Consider the following 16,885-nt stretch of genomic DNA (forward strand, 5'->3'; position numbering starts at 1 on the left):
AACGTGTCCGGGTCCCGGTGCACGGCAGGCCCGGTCTAGCCCAGCGGATTGTGTGGCTACCGGGAGCTCCCGGAGACGGGAGGGGTGGGGGGGGGTGGTAGGCGGCGCCCGGCACCAGGAAGGCCCCTGGAGGGCCCCGGTCCAGCGGGGGCAGCGCCGCAGGAACCGAGCCGCACCGGGCCGGGGGCGCGACATCTGCCGCGGAGAGCTGGCCACGCCCCCGCCGGAGCCAGAGCCCCGCCCCTCCGCCGGAGCCCCGCCCCCACCGTCACGGCCACCTGCAGGCCGCGCCCCCGCTGCCATGGCGACCGGCAGACTCCCCGCCCCCGGAGCCCCACCTCCACTGCCATAGCAACTCCGGGCAGGCCCCGCCCCGAGGAGCCCCGCCCCGCTGCCATGGTGACCGCAGGCCTCGCCCCCCGGCCCTGTGGTGTTTCCCCCTCCACCGGGGGTGTCGTGGCCGCCGCACCGTGAGGGAGCGGCGGGAGTTTCTGCGGCCTCCCTTATTCCCCACTCCGTCGAATCCCACAGCCCGCCGGTTATCGCGACAGCCCTCCACCGCATCGCAATTAACCCCGGCGGAAGAGCCCCGCTGTGCTTCCGGCGCTGGTCGGGGCGTGTCTGGCCGCGGCGCCACCCGCGTTCTATGGTCCGCGGCGCTCCCAGGGTCCCCCGCGCCGCGGCCGGTACCCGGGAGGAGCGCGGCGGCGGGCGCTGGCCTGTCCGGGGCCTGTCTTGCCCTGGGGCTGCGCCTGCCCGCGGCCGCCATGGAGCTGGAGGTGCCTGAGGAGGCGGAGGGCTCGGCCGCGGCGGGTGCCGGTGCCATCACTCCGGAGGCCGGCGTGGGGGGACCGGACGCGTCAGGAGGTAACGCGCCGCGAGCACCGGGGGCTGCCGCTGGCTGTCCCCACCCGGCCGAGCCCCGGCGTGTCCCCGTGTCCCGCCGGCTCGCAGTGGTTCACCCCAGCCGTAACCCCGGCCGGGCCCCCCCGCGGGGCTCTCGGAGTGGTTCGGTCCAGTCTCCCCCCCTCTCCGGAGTGCGCCCCCCCCAGACACCGCGTGGTCCCGTCCAACTGCTGCTTCCCTTCCCCCCTTCTCCCCCGGCCCCGGGATGGTTTCGCCCCCGGCCCGGGACACCGGGGGACACCGGGGATACCGGGATGGGGCTCCCCCTTCTCTGCCCTCGGGAGTCTCGGAGCTGCGAGGGGCAGGGGCAACCCCCGGACCACCCTGCGGGGCACAGGCTGCCCGTCCCCGAGACTGCTCCCAGCCCCGGAACCGGCCCCGGCTGGGCCTGGAGGGCCGTGTCGGGGCCGTCCTGCCCCGTCCCCTCTCGGGGTTCGCTCCCCGGAGATCACAGGGTCGGGCTGGAGGGGTTGGTCGGAGAGCCGGGCAGACCCTGGCAGCGGGGGCGGGGACTTTGCCGCCGGCCGGGGTCCCTCCCGCCGGAGGGGGCCCGTTTGTCAGGGCCCAGAGCGAGCCCCGGCCCCGCAGCGGCATTAGCAGAAGGTTTGGGGTTTCTGAGTGGCAGGATAGATTCATGGGGCTGTGCCTGTGGACCTGCCCCCGCCTCCGCTGCTGCCTAATTATTTCTAGTTCATTAACAGCCTCAGGATTGCTGGCTGAGCCGTGCTCGTGATGCTGAGCCGTGCTCGTGATGTTCAGCCCCGCTGCTGCCGGGCTGACACGTTCCTCCGCGGGCCCGACGCGGAGCTCCGGGCACCTGCCCGAGTCCGGGGTGGTGTGTGGTGGGTTTGGCTGTGTGATGACAGCGATCTCCGTGTCGTCAGACCTTTAAATGAGCATCATTAGATCTTCTGAGAACCAGCTAATTACAGTGGGAGCCGTGCTCGTTTCGCAGATGTCATCTGCCGCGCCGGGGATGTGGGTGTAGTGTGTAACTTTGGGTAAGGTGCCGAGGTTTAGGCTGAGGGAAGCTGTCCCCAGCCATCCTGCTGTGGTTCCTCAGTGCTGCAAGGAAATGCAGGGGCTGGCAGCCTGCAGCCTGACTTCCCAAGGCTGCTTGCCATGCTCCCACACATCCTTGGACCTCTTTTTGGGAATGTTCTCCCAGCACGAGGAGGGCTGGCTGGTGATGCTGAGGGAGTGAGAGAGAACCTCTTGCTGATCAGAGTCACAGAAGAGTTTGGGCTGGAAGGACCTTAAAGCCCATCTTGTTCCACCCTTCTGCCCTGGGCAGAGACACCAATGAACAATTAAAATACCATTTGTCCTTCTCATTTCTCAGTCACCTTTCTGGTTTTTGGGGAGGGTAGAAGGTTGTTACTCAGGACTAGGCAAAGTGTCTATGGAGACTGCTGCTCAGGAAGGGTTTAAGCAGGGAGCATGTATTTTTCTTCTTCCGTGAGCAAGTAAACCTGAGTTTATGAACCTGTAGGCTGTCTTACCTTACGCTGATAGTAAAAAAGATGAAACGGAGCCAGTAATCTCACCGATGCTTTGATTTCTCAAGTCAAGTTGCTTACTCCTCACTTGGGTAGCATCCAAATTGTGTCACTTGGCCTCAGCTGCACTTGCAGCTGGAGCTCCCGAGGGGCTGGGGACAATGTGCACAACAGCAAATGAGTTTTTGCTGGAGAAGAGCAAACCCCGGGAGATGGAGGTGGCCTTTGGTGGGCTGTGGGAAGGCACAGTTGCACCTGCACAGGGTGGGCTGTGCTGTGGGTCTGGGGTTGTCACTGTGCTCTGTGGTCTGAACTGAGTGACAAATCCCCATATCGGCCTGTGTGCCTTCGCTGCTGTGTGGAGGTGTTGAAGTGCCCGTGACCCACCTACACGGGTGCTTCGTGCTGCTCCCCTTGTGCTCACTGCTCTGCATGTGCTGCTGATGAAGGATCACCGGCGCAGCTGAAACCTGCTGCCTGGCTCCTGGCTGGAGAGGAGCCATCTGGGTGCTGTGCTCTGCCTGAACAATGTGGCAGGGTTAATCCAGACTGTGGGTCAGGCCAGCATAGACCCTCCCCAAGCCCTCAGTAATTATAGTAAAATTACCAGTTTGTCTGGTACGGGAATAAAACTGCATGGAGAAGGGCTGGAAGGCAGTGAGACCGTGGCAGTAGGTTGACTTAAGGTACAGAGTGTCTGAAGGGAACTTTTGGAAATCTCATGCTTTAAGGGAGGAAACTTCACTTACTGCCAGCAGCAGGGCTGTTCATTCATGAACACACAGGCCCAATTAGTCCCTTCCTGAGACCTTGGCTTCAAAATTTAAAAAGTTTTGTGACCAACTAGTTGAAAAGGGAGTTTTAAGATCTAATGGGTGCAGATACTTGCTGTGCCTTCTCCCTGAATCTGTACCCTCATGCCCTGGGGAGGGACTGCAGGGAGTGTAAGGGGCTGCTCCAGGGTTCCGGTGAGCTCTGGGCAGGAGTAGAGTTGGTGTGGGGAGGTATGGTGCTAGGGGTGACAGGTGAGCACTGGTCTTGTTCAGGCTGGGGTGCCCTCATCCCAGGGATGGTTGGGTAAGCAAATGGTGCATCACCATTCCTCTAGCCAGGTGCAGTCTGGAGACACAGGATCTGGAAACCTTTTATCCAAGGATGGTCAAGTTATGGGAGAGCTGTTACTACAAAAGAACTGGCACTGTCCAACTGTTGGACAGCAGAACTGGCCTCCACCATCTCCCTTCTAAAGTGGGAATTCTCAGTCTAATGGGGAAGTAAAGTTGACATCGGATTTATTTCCATCGGTCAGGTCTCCTATTACACAGGTTGCAGTCTGCCAATCACTTATGGTCTAGAGCTGGAGCAGAAGCCTCCAATGTGTTCTTCAAGGTTGGATTCTAATGCTTTAGGGAGCTGAAATGATTTAACAAGGATTTACACTCTTGTTGGACAGCTGTCTCTCTGTACCTCAGGCTGAAGGAGCAAAATGAAGATCCCAGCCAGGTGTGCTGTGTGCTGGTGGCACCTGTGTGGCTGTCTCTGAAAAGCACTGGGAGGGCGTTGATTGCGACAGCCCAGGAACGGTATCGCAGCTCGTCCCTCTTAGCAGTGATAACTTTGAAGTGACTTTTGAAGGGTTGCTGAAAGCAATTTTTTCAGTGAGCAGATTAGAGATAAGAGAAGAATTCCACCCTGTGGGGCATAAGCAGTTCAATTCATACCAACGTGATGGAGAGGGGAAATTGAAGAGAGCTTATCAGCTTGAGGAAAAATCAAATGTAAACATCATCCCCAGCATGATTATGGTTCACAGCTTAGTTGGATGTCACATGCCTCTGTGCCGTGAAATGGTGCTGGCGAGGATGATTACAGAGGGAGTCAGCCAGGCAGGAACAGGCAGAAAAACACCCCGTGCCTTGAACTCTTAAAGACCCTGCAGTTACTTCACAGTCAATAAGTCACAGCTCAGCTGCAGGGAAGGAGGAAGGCAATGAAAATAGAATTCAGGCTGCTCTGGCAAATTAATTGTTCTTTAAGATATGAATCAGCTGGAAGCACACAGGGAAGCTGGGATGATGGAGCCTGCGAGCTGGGAAGGGCAGTGTGGACAGCAGGCAGATGTGGGCACTGCCCAAAGGATGCTGAGCCCGCCTGTGTTGGTGTCAGGGCAGGCTGGAGAACAAGTCCCCAAAAACACACAGGACGGGGGATGATTAGTCTCATTTTCATTAACCAGCATTTGGCATTGACCTGTATATAACAGCCCATTCCACCACTGCTGGGGCTGAGGCTGGCAGAGCTGCCACTGCCTCATCCCGCTTGGGAGGCGCATGGGCCTCTCTGGAAGAGCTCCTCAGGGAATGACCTGAGTGGATTCAGTATGAACAGTGTATAATTTGGGAACTATTATTGAAGTGATTCATTGACATGACCATTATGGGCTCTTGCCAGATGCACAAGCTTAATAAATATGGTTTTCCCATATCAGGTGGTTATAGCCTGAAAAGCAGCTGCAGGAATTACAGCACTCTCTTCCTTCATGGACACATCTTTCAGTTAGCACCAGTTGACTCCAGAAACACCCCTGCCGTGGCTGTGTGATACCCTGACAAAGACTTGAGAGCCCTTCTCGTCACTTGCTGCTTCAGCTTTGTCAATGTTTGATTATTCCCATCCATCCTTTTGGGCTGCCAAGGATAGTCCCATGTACCATGATTAGTCTCTAGAGGCCTGGCAGGTGCCTCACTCCCGACATGGATGCGGTACCATGTGCTTGCTGGGACCTACTGGTATGAGATCAGTTCATCTGTGTATATGGGAACTGCAGGTGTTACGTGGGGGTCAGTAACTTGTGACTCAAAAAGCAGAAACCACTGCACCTTTTGCACTGCACTGGGGAATGTCAGAAGTGGAGTGGGAGGGGGAAACGTTTGCTGATCCCGGTGCAAGGAGGGTTGGCTTTGTTTAGGTGGAAGTGAACACTCAATGCTCCCATCTGCAGCATGGGGAGGGAGCTGCTGCCCATGTCGCTAGCAGGAGATGCTCCCTCTGGCATCCTGGCTGCAGGAAAGTAGGAACCAAAGCAGGTCCTGCCTTCCCCAGATGGTGTGATCCCATGGGTGCACCCTCACAGATTTCCCCTGGGTCCCAGGGAAGACAGTGGGGGCAGCAGGTATTGGAGCAGGCTGCCAGTTTTGGGAAACACTCTCTGGTTTAACACAGAGGCCTTGGCACCTCCTTTTTTCCAGGATGCTTATGTTGGGAGAGAAGTGACTCAGAATGTTTGAATCACGGGATCAAAGAATGGTTTGGGTGGGAAGGGACCATCTCACTCCAGTCCTCTGCTATGGGCACGGACACCTTCCACCAGACCAGAGGGTGCTTCAAGCCCCATCCAGATTGGCCTTGAAACTCATAAATAGTGGCAGAACAGCAGGTGCCAAGGTGGGGTGCTTCCTTTCCCGTTAAGTCATTCTAAGTCTCTAACCAAGATCTCTAATAGTCCATTTTGATTTGTTTAATAACCCAGTGACAGTGTTGCTGTCCTTCACCCATCTCCCAGGCCTACAAGCTGGGTCACCTCATGAGTGTGCCCAATAACATAATTTTTTAGTCACATCGATTGTCTGATCATGTCTGTGGGGCCAGGCAGAAGCTATTTTTAAGCATTGTGCAGGTGCAAAGCCCTAGTTGTTTGGTGTGGGTTCCCTGTAAGTACTTACTGTTAGATAGATAGACACACCTCTGTGGTATTTCACCTTTTCTAAATCCATGGTGAGTGCAGGAACTCAAAGGAGAAAAGTCCTGTTGTGTTCTGTAGGTCTTTGGCAAAGCAGAATTCCTGGCCAGGCAAGGTCTGGGTGTTTGCTGCTGGCTGAGGCTGCCTGTGCAGCCGCTTGTGTTTTCCTCTAATGCTGGGATGAGGACACGCGCCGTGCTGAGCCCCCACTGCCGGCTGTTCCACCACGGGAATGCACTCACAGCCAGGAAAAGACATGAGCACAGCAGAGAGGGAAATCAAGGCACTGCAAGGGCCTGGAAGCCAAAGGTTGTTCAATGCTGAAATAAAACAAAAGCACAAGAAAGAAGAGGCTCATGTAAAAAACCAAACTTGTGGCCTGTGTGAAGTGGGTTTGGTCTTGATCCCCATCAGCACAAACCTCAGCAGAGCCCAGCATTGCTCACCTGCCTGCCTGGGGAGGATGTGCCAAAGGGAAAGCCAGCTGCTGGCTGTGCCAGGCTCTCCTCCTCTTCTGGGGAGAACAGGCAGACTGAGTCCCTAGACAGGAGCCTGGCTTCTCCAAGAGCCCTGCACAAGCCAGTGATCATAAGGTGATGTTAGGGCTTTTCCTTCTTAGGTAGGTCTTTGAAATACTTAGTTCCTAAGCAGCCTGGCACTTGTTTGTTTGACTTTTTCAGTGATGCCAATAGCTGGGTTAACCTCCAGACTTTCTGGAAAGCATTTGTGTAATTAAAAAGCTAAAAGGGACTAGAGCAGCTTTTCTGTTACTTTGTTTCCTCATCCACATATTTAGCAGAAAATGCTGTCAACCCCTAATTAAGTGTCATTGTCCTCCATGGTGTGTTCTTGTGGCTTCCCCAGCTTACCTGTGGGTTTTGGCACTGGCTTGTGGTGAATTACCAGGCTGAGTCAGAGGACATGCTGTGGTGGGGAGGAAGGCTAAAGCTGGCAATGTGCTGGGTTGCCCCAGTGTTTCCAGCCCTGCCCATGCCACTGGTCACCACTTACCATGATGTGTTTTTGTCTCACAGCTCTGGGGAGAGGCTGCGAGTCCCTTTGCTTCTCTTCCAGCTTTCTTTGAAAGCTGCAAGCTTTCAGCTACAGGAAGCCTACTGCTCTTTCCTAATTCAATTGAAAAAAACACAGATGTGTACAACTAGGGAGCCAGTGTGTGATGTGAAGGGTTCTCTTAAATATTTACTGTAACACAGAAGCAGGCTGGACTAAGCCACATGTGAAGAAGAGCAGTGTTCTTTTATAGCATGAAGCTGGCATGTTCTTTACAGTGGCACCTCTGGCAGATGCCCACAAGAAGTGCTGTCCCTCTGGATAACTGCTCGACTTTTGATCTGGAGTTGCAGGAAACAAAACTTTGCTGTGTCCAACCACTGCCTGTGTGGTTTGCATTCAGTGTGAGGAGTGTAAATGCTTTGCAGATTCGTTAAGGGGGCCCAGTCCTCATCTCCTCTGTAATCAGCAGAATCTGCATGTTCTCTTTGCAGAAATTGCTACTAGAGAGGGTGGGACAGACTTCCTGGCAGAAAAGAGAAGTTGTAAACGAGCTGTTTGCCTTCATCGTTGAAGACCTGCCTGTTGCATGAGGAGTGCTTGAAAGGCAAGGGTGCACATTCCAGGAGCACAACTGTAGCTGCTCCTGCTGCCCAAGGCACTCCTTGATCCAAGAAAGGGAACCAGGTCATGGCCCAGGGTTTGTCACAAGACCAGCCGGGGCAGATCCATGTCCATGACTGAAAGGGCCTGGAGATTAGCTGAGCATGGGAACAGCACAGGCAGCAGCTCCTGTCTTTGTTCTGGGTGAAATAGCCCAGTCTCCCGAACTGGGAGGAATTAATGGATTACAAGACGAGGGCAGCTTTGCCTTGTTTGTGGTCATTAAAACGCAGCAGCGCTGCTGGGATGCTGCCACTGGCGCCGTGGCTGGTGGGGAGCTCGGTCAGACTGGTCAGACTCCACAGAGCTCAAATGCTGCTTTTCACTTTACTGCATAATGTTCCACCTCTCCCAGCCATGCAGGGGAATGAGGTTTGGTTCAGCTTCTGCCAGGTGCTCCAGCTGCCGCTGTTAGAGCTTTCCTGCTTCTGCTCTCCTGTGGGAGCTCTTGCATGGGTCTTGGTGGCTCCTGCAGAATGAGTTTTCATGCTCTGAGGGCCCATTTAGGCACAGCAGCTGTTAACTCTTCATTTAAACTCGGTAATGCTTTTTTGGACAAAGCTCTGTTAAACTGCTGACTCTTCGCATTCAACTTGTCTGCATTACTGTACCATGGCAGACACCTCCTAATTTCTTTTCCAGAAGATCTGGGAGCACTTTGACCTCAGCCATCTCCTGGAGGAAATGCAGCTCACCAGAGGAAGGGAGTACTGGGCTGGGAGCCAGTCGGGTCTCTACTCCTTCACTGAATTTAGTAAATCAGAGTAATTCCCCAGCTGTTTCATGTTTTTTCCGTAGGAGAAGAGTTCTGCTGCTTTTGGGGCCAGGGGCCTGGGTTCACAGTCATTTAGCAGGGCTGGTGTTGGAAGCCTGTCCTTAACGTGACCCAAACTTCAGGCACATCAGGATGCTGCCCTTCAAAATGGGCATCTTGAATGTGTCAGACTGTGCTGGTGACCATGTTGTGCTTCTGCAAGAGTAGAATTAGTCAAGATTGTTTTGCCTGCTCATTTTCTGCCTGACAAGATGTTGTTTAAATTGCTAGTTAGACTTTTCTTTCCCTTGGAGTTTGCTGTTCTCAGTTGCTGCTTTATATTCTGTCACCCCGAGTAAGTGAAGGTCCAGATTTCCCGTGGCTGAGGCAACCACTGAGACCGGTGAAGTGCAACCTGATGGAGTTGAGGACTGACACAGAAACATGTGTCATCTCCATTTGAAAGAGCATTGTTTGCCAAGTAGTCTCTTGGGAATTCAAGCTGGATGCCCAAACTTGCTTTCTGCTTCTCTGGTTAAGGCTGGATTCACCCCACCTGCATACCCCACCTGGGCAGAGGGGTCTTGCCAACCCTAGGTGGGACAGGAAGGCCAGGGAGGAATGAGGTAGGCAGAATAAAAGCAATTCTCCTGTGTATTTAAAGCAGGGGTAATGTAGGTCACCTTAATCTGCTCTCCCTCCTCCCTTTCCTGCGGGATGGGAGAACATCCCGGCCACGTGTGCTGCAGGGTGATGATGAGGGGGGACCACCTTCATCTTGCTGCTGTCGACCTGGGGAGCATCCTGTGACCTTGGGAGGCTTTTCCACCTGTTTATTACCTACCAAAAAAATCAGATATAGCTCTCCAGCAGTATGGCAGAACAGTCTTGTTTCTGTGCAAGAGATGAATGACTTCAAAGTGATTTAATTCAATTATTTCAATCATTTTTTGGGGTGGAATTCCTGATTTGTAGATCGAACTGTGATTCTGTTTAAAGGGCAAGTCAACAGCATCCTCCTGAGCTCTAGGAATTTACCTGGTTTTTCTCCAGTTGTAGTTGGGCAGCAGTACAGTCACAGCACTGCTTCAGACGCTGTTCAGTGCTGGTCCTGTCAGCCCTCCGGTGATGGAGTTGGCTCAGAACAGCTGTGTATGGATTTTCATCTCATTCAGGGCTGTCTGAGCTCAGGTAATTCAGGCCACTTGGCACCAATCTGAGCAACTTGAGTGGGAGCTATTTGGGTTGGTGCGTTGATACAGCTCACAAAGCGTTCAGAGCACTTGAGTATTTTTATGTAATTGGCAAGTTTTGAGAGGTTTTTGTGAAGTCCTTTCAAAGCTCAAGACTCATCTCCTAAGTCCTGTGAGGCTCCCAGCAGACCGCAGTGCTGGAAACCATAGAGTCATAGAACTCCTGGGTTGGAAGGGACCCAAAAGGATCATTGAGTCCAGCTCATGGCCCTGCACAGGAGACCCCCAGGAATCCTACCATGCCTGAGAGCATTGTCCAAACACTTGTGAACTCTGGCAGAGTTCAGGTGACCTCAGCTACCAACAGTGGTGTATCCTGCTTTGTCAACACAGCTGATAAAATCTTGGGAGTCCCAACAGCTGAGATGGGACATGGCTGGTGTCTGCCCTTGGAGCCTGCTCGGTTCTGTTACCACTTTGTCCAAAGCGGATCCTACAGAGGCGCAGCCCGACTTCAGTCAGTTGTCACCTCTGGTGTCCATTGATTTTACTTGAGGTCCTGAAAAACTGAGGGATTCAAGAAAAACCTTCAGGCTTGGCATAAGGCCTAGAAACACACGTGTGCATTGTACAAAGTAAAATGAAGGTGATGAGCTGGAGCCTGCCATGGCCACTGGTTGGGTCTTCCCATAGGATGTGCAGCTCTCTTCCCAGTGTAGGGCTGGGAACTGGAGCTCACCCTGGCTTTGTGACACCGATGGTGTTTGCCATGTGGGTTAATGGGTGGAGAGGGAAGAGTCCTCTGCAAGGCAAAAGTGGTGGACTTTGTTAACTGCTCTAAGAAATCAGGGCAGATCTGGCCGTCTTTGTGCTGCCGTGTCATGTTTGGCACATTCTGTGACTTAGGCTAAGACACAAGGAAATATTGCCAAAGCCTCTGCTTTGAGCAAGATGCAGCAGCTGAAGACAAAGATCCTGAGTAGTTTCTCTTTCTGTAGTTTCTCTGCACATGTGATGGACCAGATTTTGTGGATTTTTCAGTATAAAATTGTCCACTATTGCATTTTTCAAAGGGAGGGAGCTGGCTAAAATCCTCCTTTGGCTGAGTGCTCCTTCCCTGAATGTGCTGATGGCACTTCAGCAGTCACAGTCACTCCACTTGGATGCTGATGTGGAGCTTGGTTGTCTCTCTGCGTTCTTGATTCCACAGTTTCTGTCAGTGTAGCTGGTTCTGCATCCCTGTGCCAGGATGAAGGGGTGGTGTGCTCAGTCACACATGCAGCCGAGAGGGCAGATGTAATACCTGAAACCACTTGTCTTCTCTTTAAATGTCACTTTTAACGGGGTGTCATCTGCAAAATGACAGTTTTCCTCCTCTCTGTACGTGTTGTGTGCCTCTCTCTCCATCTGGCTGGCTGTGTGTTGACGGGGGCAGTGTACAAAATGCAGAGCATTTACTGGCAGAAATGCAAACTGTAGGGATGTAAAATAGTCCCTGACTTCAAAGCTGGAATAGAGAGAGCAGAAAATGAAGCTGAAGTCTCAAAGCTGTGCTTGTCATTGTTAATGACATGCTCAGTTACAGACACTTGCTGAGGTAGAATTCAGAAATAAGGCCTTGGGTTTCACTCTTGCCTAACAGGTGGGGATTATTTGGGGGTTTAAATAGCACATGTTATGGGGTGGGTTTTGTGGTTGGTAAGGACTGTTTGTTCAGTGATAAGAGGTGAAATCTGGAAGGTTAACAATTGCCTTTGCTTAATGTAATGTGTTTTCACCTGTAATTCTGACTTACATTATAAGACAATGAAGTTTTTCAGGAGGTGGATATTGTGTTGCATTTTGTAGCTTTTCATAGATTCCTGGAATACCCTGAGTTGGATCCCACGGGATCATTGATCTAGCCCTGGCCCTGCACAGACACCCCAACAACCCCAGCCTGGGCATCCCTGAGAGCGCTGTCCAAACGCTCCTGCAGCTCTGGCAGCCTCGGGGCCGGGCCCATTCCCTGGGGAGCCTGGGCAGTGCCTGGCAGCCTCGGGGCCGGGCCCATTCCCTGGGGAGCCTGGGCAGTGCCCAGCAGCCTCGGGGGGAAGAACCTTTCCCTGAGCTCCATGCCCAGCCCTGACCCAGCTCCAGCCGTTCCCTGGGCTCCTGTCCCTGTCCCAGAGCAGAGCTCAGCCCCTGCCCCTCCGCCTCCCCTCGGGAGGAGCTGCAGCCCCAGGAGCCTCCCCTCAGTCTCCTCTGCTGCAGCTGAACGAGCCAAGTGCCCTCAGCCGCTCCTCAGACCCTTCCCCAGCTCCGTGTCCCTCCTTTGGACACTCTCCAACAGCTTTGGATCCTTCTGATCTTGTGGTGCCCAAACTGCCTCCAGAACTCAAGGGGAGGCTGCAGTCTCACACTGATTGATATGCATATGGGTTTTTTTAATTCCAAGATACTTCTTTTCAGCCCAGCATCTCTTCAGGCTTAAATTAATTTTGATGGTATAGAACTGCTGACATAATCTTTCTCCTCTGTAGTCTCAGAGGGCTGGATGTTTGTTTTCATTTCAGTATTGGGCAGGAGTCACTGGTGGATTAACTATCTGGGACACTCTTTTGAGCAAGTGGCTTCTGGACTGATAATGCCAGAAAATGCTTATTAAAGAAAATGAGAAACGTGGCAGTTTGGGAGGAACTTGGTTTAATATGTGCAGGCTCTGGTTTTGTATGGATGGGATGGCAATGCACAAACTTCCACAGGAGATGAGATTTAAGGTTTATAAGAATCTTAGAGAGGTACTGTGGCTTCCTGAACTCCCAGGTTTTAAAACACAAAGATTGGATTTATTTTTAATCTTTTCTAAACTGAAAACTGGGAGTGCAAGGAGGCTAGAAGTGCCCAGCATGAAGAGCAAACTGTAACCTAGAGAAACAAAGTGGGTTTTTACAGCAGCTGAAGAAATGAAATTTAAATGCAAGTTTTGCTGTGAAGTGGGGTAAAAACTTAATCTGTAAGGGTGAGGTGGGGTGAAAAATAACTTAATTCAAGACCTGTGGGAGGGAGGGATAAGATGTGTCTGAATGGCAGCTGCTCATCTAAAGGAAAAAGGAGTGTGTTGCAGGCAGAAGTAGCAAGTGCTGCCTGGTACTTCATGTTTTCTGTTAGAGCTCCTGCTTTTGACTCAACAAGAAAACAGTCTCCAAACCTCCTTTGCCTTTTGACTCGCCTTTAAGTTCTGGCAAAACCAATGCACCCATTTTGGTGAAGTGGAAGCCAAGAAGCCCCATCCAAAACAGCAGAGCTTGGTCAGGCCCATCCTTAAAAGGGGCCGCAGTACCTGCAGGATGGTTCTGCTTCATCACACCTGCCTTCTCCTCTTCCCACGGACAGCCTTCAGCTCCCAGCTGCTCTGAGCCTTCCAGCTGCCCTTCTGCTGTGCTTTGTGAAAAGAACTCCCCCGCTCAAACCTGCTTGGCTTCCTTGGTGTGGCTGGGGAGCCCCACTGCTTGGTGGGGACAGAGCTGTAGGCTTAAGCCATCTGGTTTGGAAGGACACTACTGGATTGGGAGCCAGGAAATGTAAGACCTTAAGCCATGAGACTGCCAGTGGTATCCTTCATTCCTCACTGAGAAGTGTTGTGTGAGTGTTGGCCAGCATCACCACACACCTCTGTCTCTTCCTGCCTCCCCCCAACCACCACCATAAACCAGAAAGCTGGTGGTTGGGAGGAGAAGCCTGAGCACACAGCTGGGTTGTCCTCCTGGAGATGCTTTTCTGAGGGAATATTTGATGTCAGCGTGCCTGGCTGTGGCTTCTGTTTCTGTCCAAACATGGGAGCAGATTGTGCTGTTCCCCCCCTGTTTTGCAGGTCAGTGGTAGTGTGTGTTTGGTTGATCCAAACTTGTAGTGTTCTGGTTCAGGGGAACAAATTAATTTCTTGTTTTATTGAAGTCTTAGTAAACAGTGTTAAAAAACTCATGAGGTTCTTCTGTGTAGCTCAGAAATGCTAAGCTGAAGTTCACTCCATGCTGCTGGCTTGAGTTATGTGGCCAGCAGGACCAGGGCAGTGCCTGTCCCCTGTGCTGGGCACTGCTGAGGCCCCTCCTCAAATCCTGGGGTCAGTTCTGGACCCCTCACGACAAGAAAGACATCGAGGGGCTGGAGCATGTCCAGAGAAGGGAACAGAGCTGGGGAAGGGGCTGGAGCACCAGGAGCAACTGGGGAAGCTGGAGGGGCTCAGCCTGGAGCAAAGGAGGCTCAGGGGGGACCTTGTGGCTCTGCACAAGTCCCTGACAGGAGGGGGCAGCCGGGGGGGTCGGGCTCTGCTCCCAGGGAACAGGGACAGGAAAGAGGAAGAGGCTGCAAGGTGGCCCAGGGGAGGTTCAGGTTGGACACTGGGAAAATTTCTTCCCTAAAAGAGTGGTCAGGCCTCAAAACAGGCTACCCAGGACAGCAGTGGAGACACCATCCCTGAAAGTGTTCAAAAAACAAGTAGAAATGGCACCTTGCTGTATGGTTTAGTGAGCATGATGAGCTTCAGTCAAAGATTGGGCTTGATGATCTTGGAGGTCTTTTCCAACCTCAGTGATTCTATGATTCATATGACATCCCAAGTTCTTCCTTGTGTTGGGCATATGCTGAGTAAAGCCCTGAGAAGGGCACAAGTTGTTCATAGTTCAGGGCTCTGTTTTAGAACCTGGGAGACCAGAAGTTGTTCCCAGTTGCATCTGGAGCTTACAAAGTGATGCCAATGCACATTTATGAGCTGTGTGGGCAGCCAGACTGGGGTCTTCCTGAGGTGGACACTTGTGTTTGGAGCCCGATATTCTTTAGTTGTAGTTCTCTCTGTTCAAGGCATGCCTTTCCTCCACTCCCTCACTGGAGAAGAGCTGCTCTGAAACCCACAGCCCAAGATCTGGAGGCTCTGGAAAGCTGGGAAGAGAGCTGACCCAGCTGGCTGGGATTCAACTCCAAGGTAACTTGTTGTCTTTACCTATTAAGAGTCTTCTATCAGACACATCCTAGAAATCACTTCAGAGAGACCTTGACCACTCTTCTGTCCTGTGCAAGTGCAGGAATACCAAGGGTGAGGCACATCTCTTGCCCCATGCAAGCTCAGCCCAACTGGTGCTGCTCCCAGAGGAGTTTGTGGCTGTGCTGGGTACAAGTGTGTGCTCAGCCTCGGGGAAAACAATGCCAGGAATCTGCAGGGTCCTCAGCACCTGGGGGCCCGCGGGAGTTTGGGAGAACAAGCTCAGCAACAGCCTCAGTTCTGCCTGAGCAGCACCCTGGGAGCCTGAGTGCTCTTTTGGATTTTGCTATTTCTTCTTTTGCATCTTTGTTTGGGCACGTACCTGTGCAGAGTGTGGAGATCTGGTTTCCCAAATGAGTAAATAAATGGGCATTGCTGCGCTTGGTTAAATAGAAGTAATAAGTGCCTGGCTCAGCCTCTAAGTCCTCCAGGCCGGGCTGGAGAAGCTGCTTTCCTGCCCCAGCTTGGAGCAGGCTGCAGGTCTGTGCCAGAATCAGCCTGTGCTTCAGCTCGTGGCTGCCTGCACCGGAGGAGGCTGTCACTGATCACTTGTGTAGCGCAGCTGAGACGATCCTGTAGCCCAGCATGGGCACCAGGTTATCTCTTTGTGCCCTCTTTGTGTGTCTCACCTGTTTGAATTTCCTAGTAAGAGCTCTAGAAGTATTTTTTTTAATGCATTGTTTTCTAGGTACCTTCTTTTCAGCTGCTAGCTGAGTCACTAGCTGCCATGCTACAGCCAGGATCCCAGGGAGAGGAGAGACTTCTTGCTGAAACTTTGAGTTACGATTTTTGGCAGCACACTCCATCTTTTGAGCTTGTTCTGCTGTGGCTTGTTTTCTTCCATCTGTTCAGGTGCCTTTGTGAGAGCAGTGCAGGAGCACCCGACCAAAACACTTGAGTTGCAAAGAGCAGAAGGTCTTAGCAAGGCCAGTGAGAAAAGAACATGGTAATGAGCAATAATGTAAATTTGTTCTTAACCTCCAACTCCCCACACCTTGTGTAAGTAGCTTTTGACCTGGAGTTCGTTCCTGAGTCTGACAGCACAGGGACCTGTCTGTCCAGAGCCACTGCAGCTCTAGGGGATAGATATTTGCTCACAGAGCCCCAGCTGGGGAGAAGAGTGGAGGCTCAAGACCCCTCCTGGGTACCAGCCCCCTCAGTCTGGGGAAGAGAGGAGGTGTTGGCATGTCCAGGGAGGGAGGGATCATGGAATCACAGAATAGTTTGGGTTGGAAGGGACCTTGGTGCTCATCTTGTTCCACTCCCTGCCGTGGGCAGGAACACCTTCCACTAGACCAGGTTACTCCAAGCCTGATCCAACCTAGGCTTGAACACTTCTGGGGTTGGGACAGCCACAGCTTCTGTGGGCAACCTGTGCCAGGGCCTCACCACCCTCAGAGCCAAGAATTTCTTCCCAATATCCCATCTAACCCTGCCCTCTGGCAGTGGGAAGCCATTCCCCCTTGTCCTGTCCCTCCAGCCCTTGTCCAAAGTTCGTGTTTGGCTCTCTTGGAGCCCCTTTAGGCACTGGAAGGGGCTCTGAGGTCTCCTTGGAGCCTTGTCCAGGGGAACACGCCCTGCTTCAGAGCAGAGGGTCTTCTCTGGACTTGCTCCAGCAGCTCCATATCCTGCTGGTGTTGGACCCCAGACCTGGAGGCAGCTCTGCAGGTGGGGTCTCACCTGAGTGGGGCAGAGAGGCAGAATCCCCTTCCTCAACCTGCTGGTCCACAATTCTTTCGATGCAGCCCAGGATCCATCTGACTTTACCTGCAGGAAAGAATTTGCAGTAGCTGGGATAGATTAAGCAGAGTTTGCACCCAAAGAGCTGGCCAGCCCTCACTTTGTTGTGCTGTGGGGTCTGGCTGGGTGGTGCAGGAGAGGCACAGGCAGCAAGGGTGGTGAGGTGCTGCCAGGCAGGCACAGGATACGCTGATGGGAAGCAGCAGAGTTGGAGGAGTGAGTTTTGAATGAGGCCAAGAAACCAGCTCAGATGAGCCATATCTGCAGCCTGGAGAGCTTGGGTTTCTCCTTTTTACACCAGCAAAAACTCAGGTTTATTTAGAAGGTCATAGAATCATGGAACAATTAAGGTTGGAAAAGACC

General features: G+C 52.9%; 1 protein-coding gene across 13 annotated transcripts in view; it reads left to right on the plus strand.

The window, feature by feature from the left end:
• Positions 1-428: 428 nt before the first annotated feature.
• Positions 429-16,885, plus strand: part of PIP5K1C (phosphatidylinositol-4-phosphate 5-kinase type 1 gamma) — a 52,114-nt gene continuing 35,657 nt past the window's right edge. For 6 of the 13 annotated variants that reach the window (XM_032092881.1, XM_032092886.1, XM_032092887.1 and 3 more), the window contains exon 1: positions 431-867. In XM_032092881.1, the coding sequence (XP_031948772.1) occupies positions 768-867 (100 nt within the window). In that variant the 5' untranslated portion in view covers positions 431-767. Of the gene's footprint in view, positions 868-16,885 lie in introns of all 13 variants that reach the window. The other 7 variants (XM_032092876.1, XM_032092877.1, XM_032092878.1 and 4 more) reach the window with 4 other exon arrangements.

Source organism: Corvus moneduloides, chromosome 28 (genome assembly GCF_009650955.1).
Source record: "Corvus moneduloides isolate bCorMon1 chromosome 28, bCorMon1.pri, whole genome shotgun sequence".
NCBI classification, from domain to species: Eukaryota; Metazoa; Chordata; class Aves; order Passeriformes; family Corvidae; genus Corvus; species Corvus moneduloides.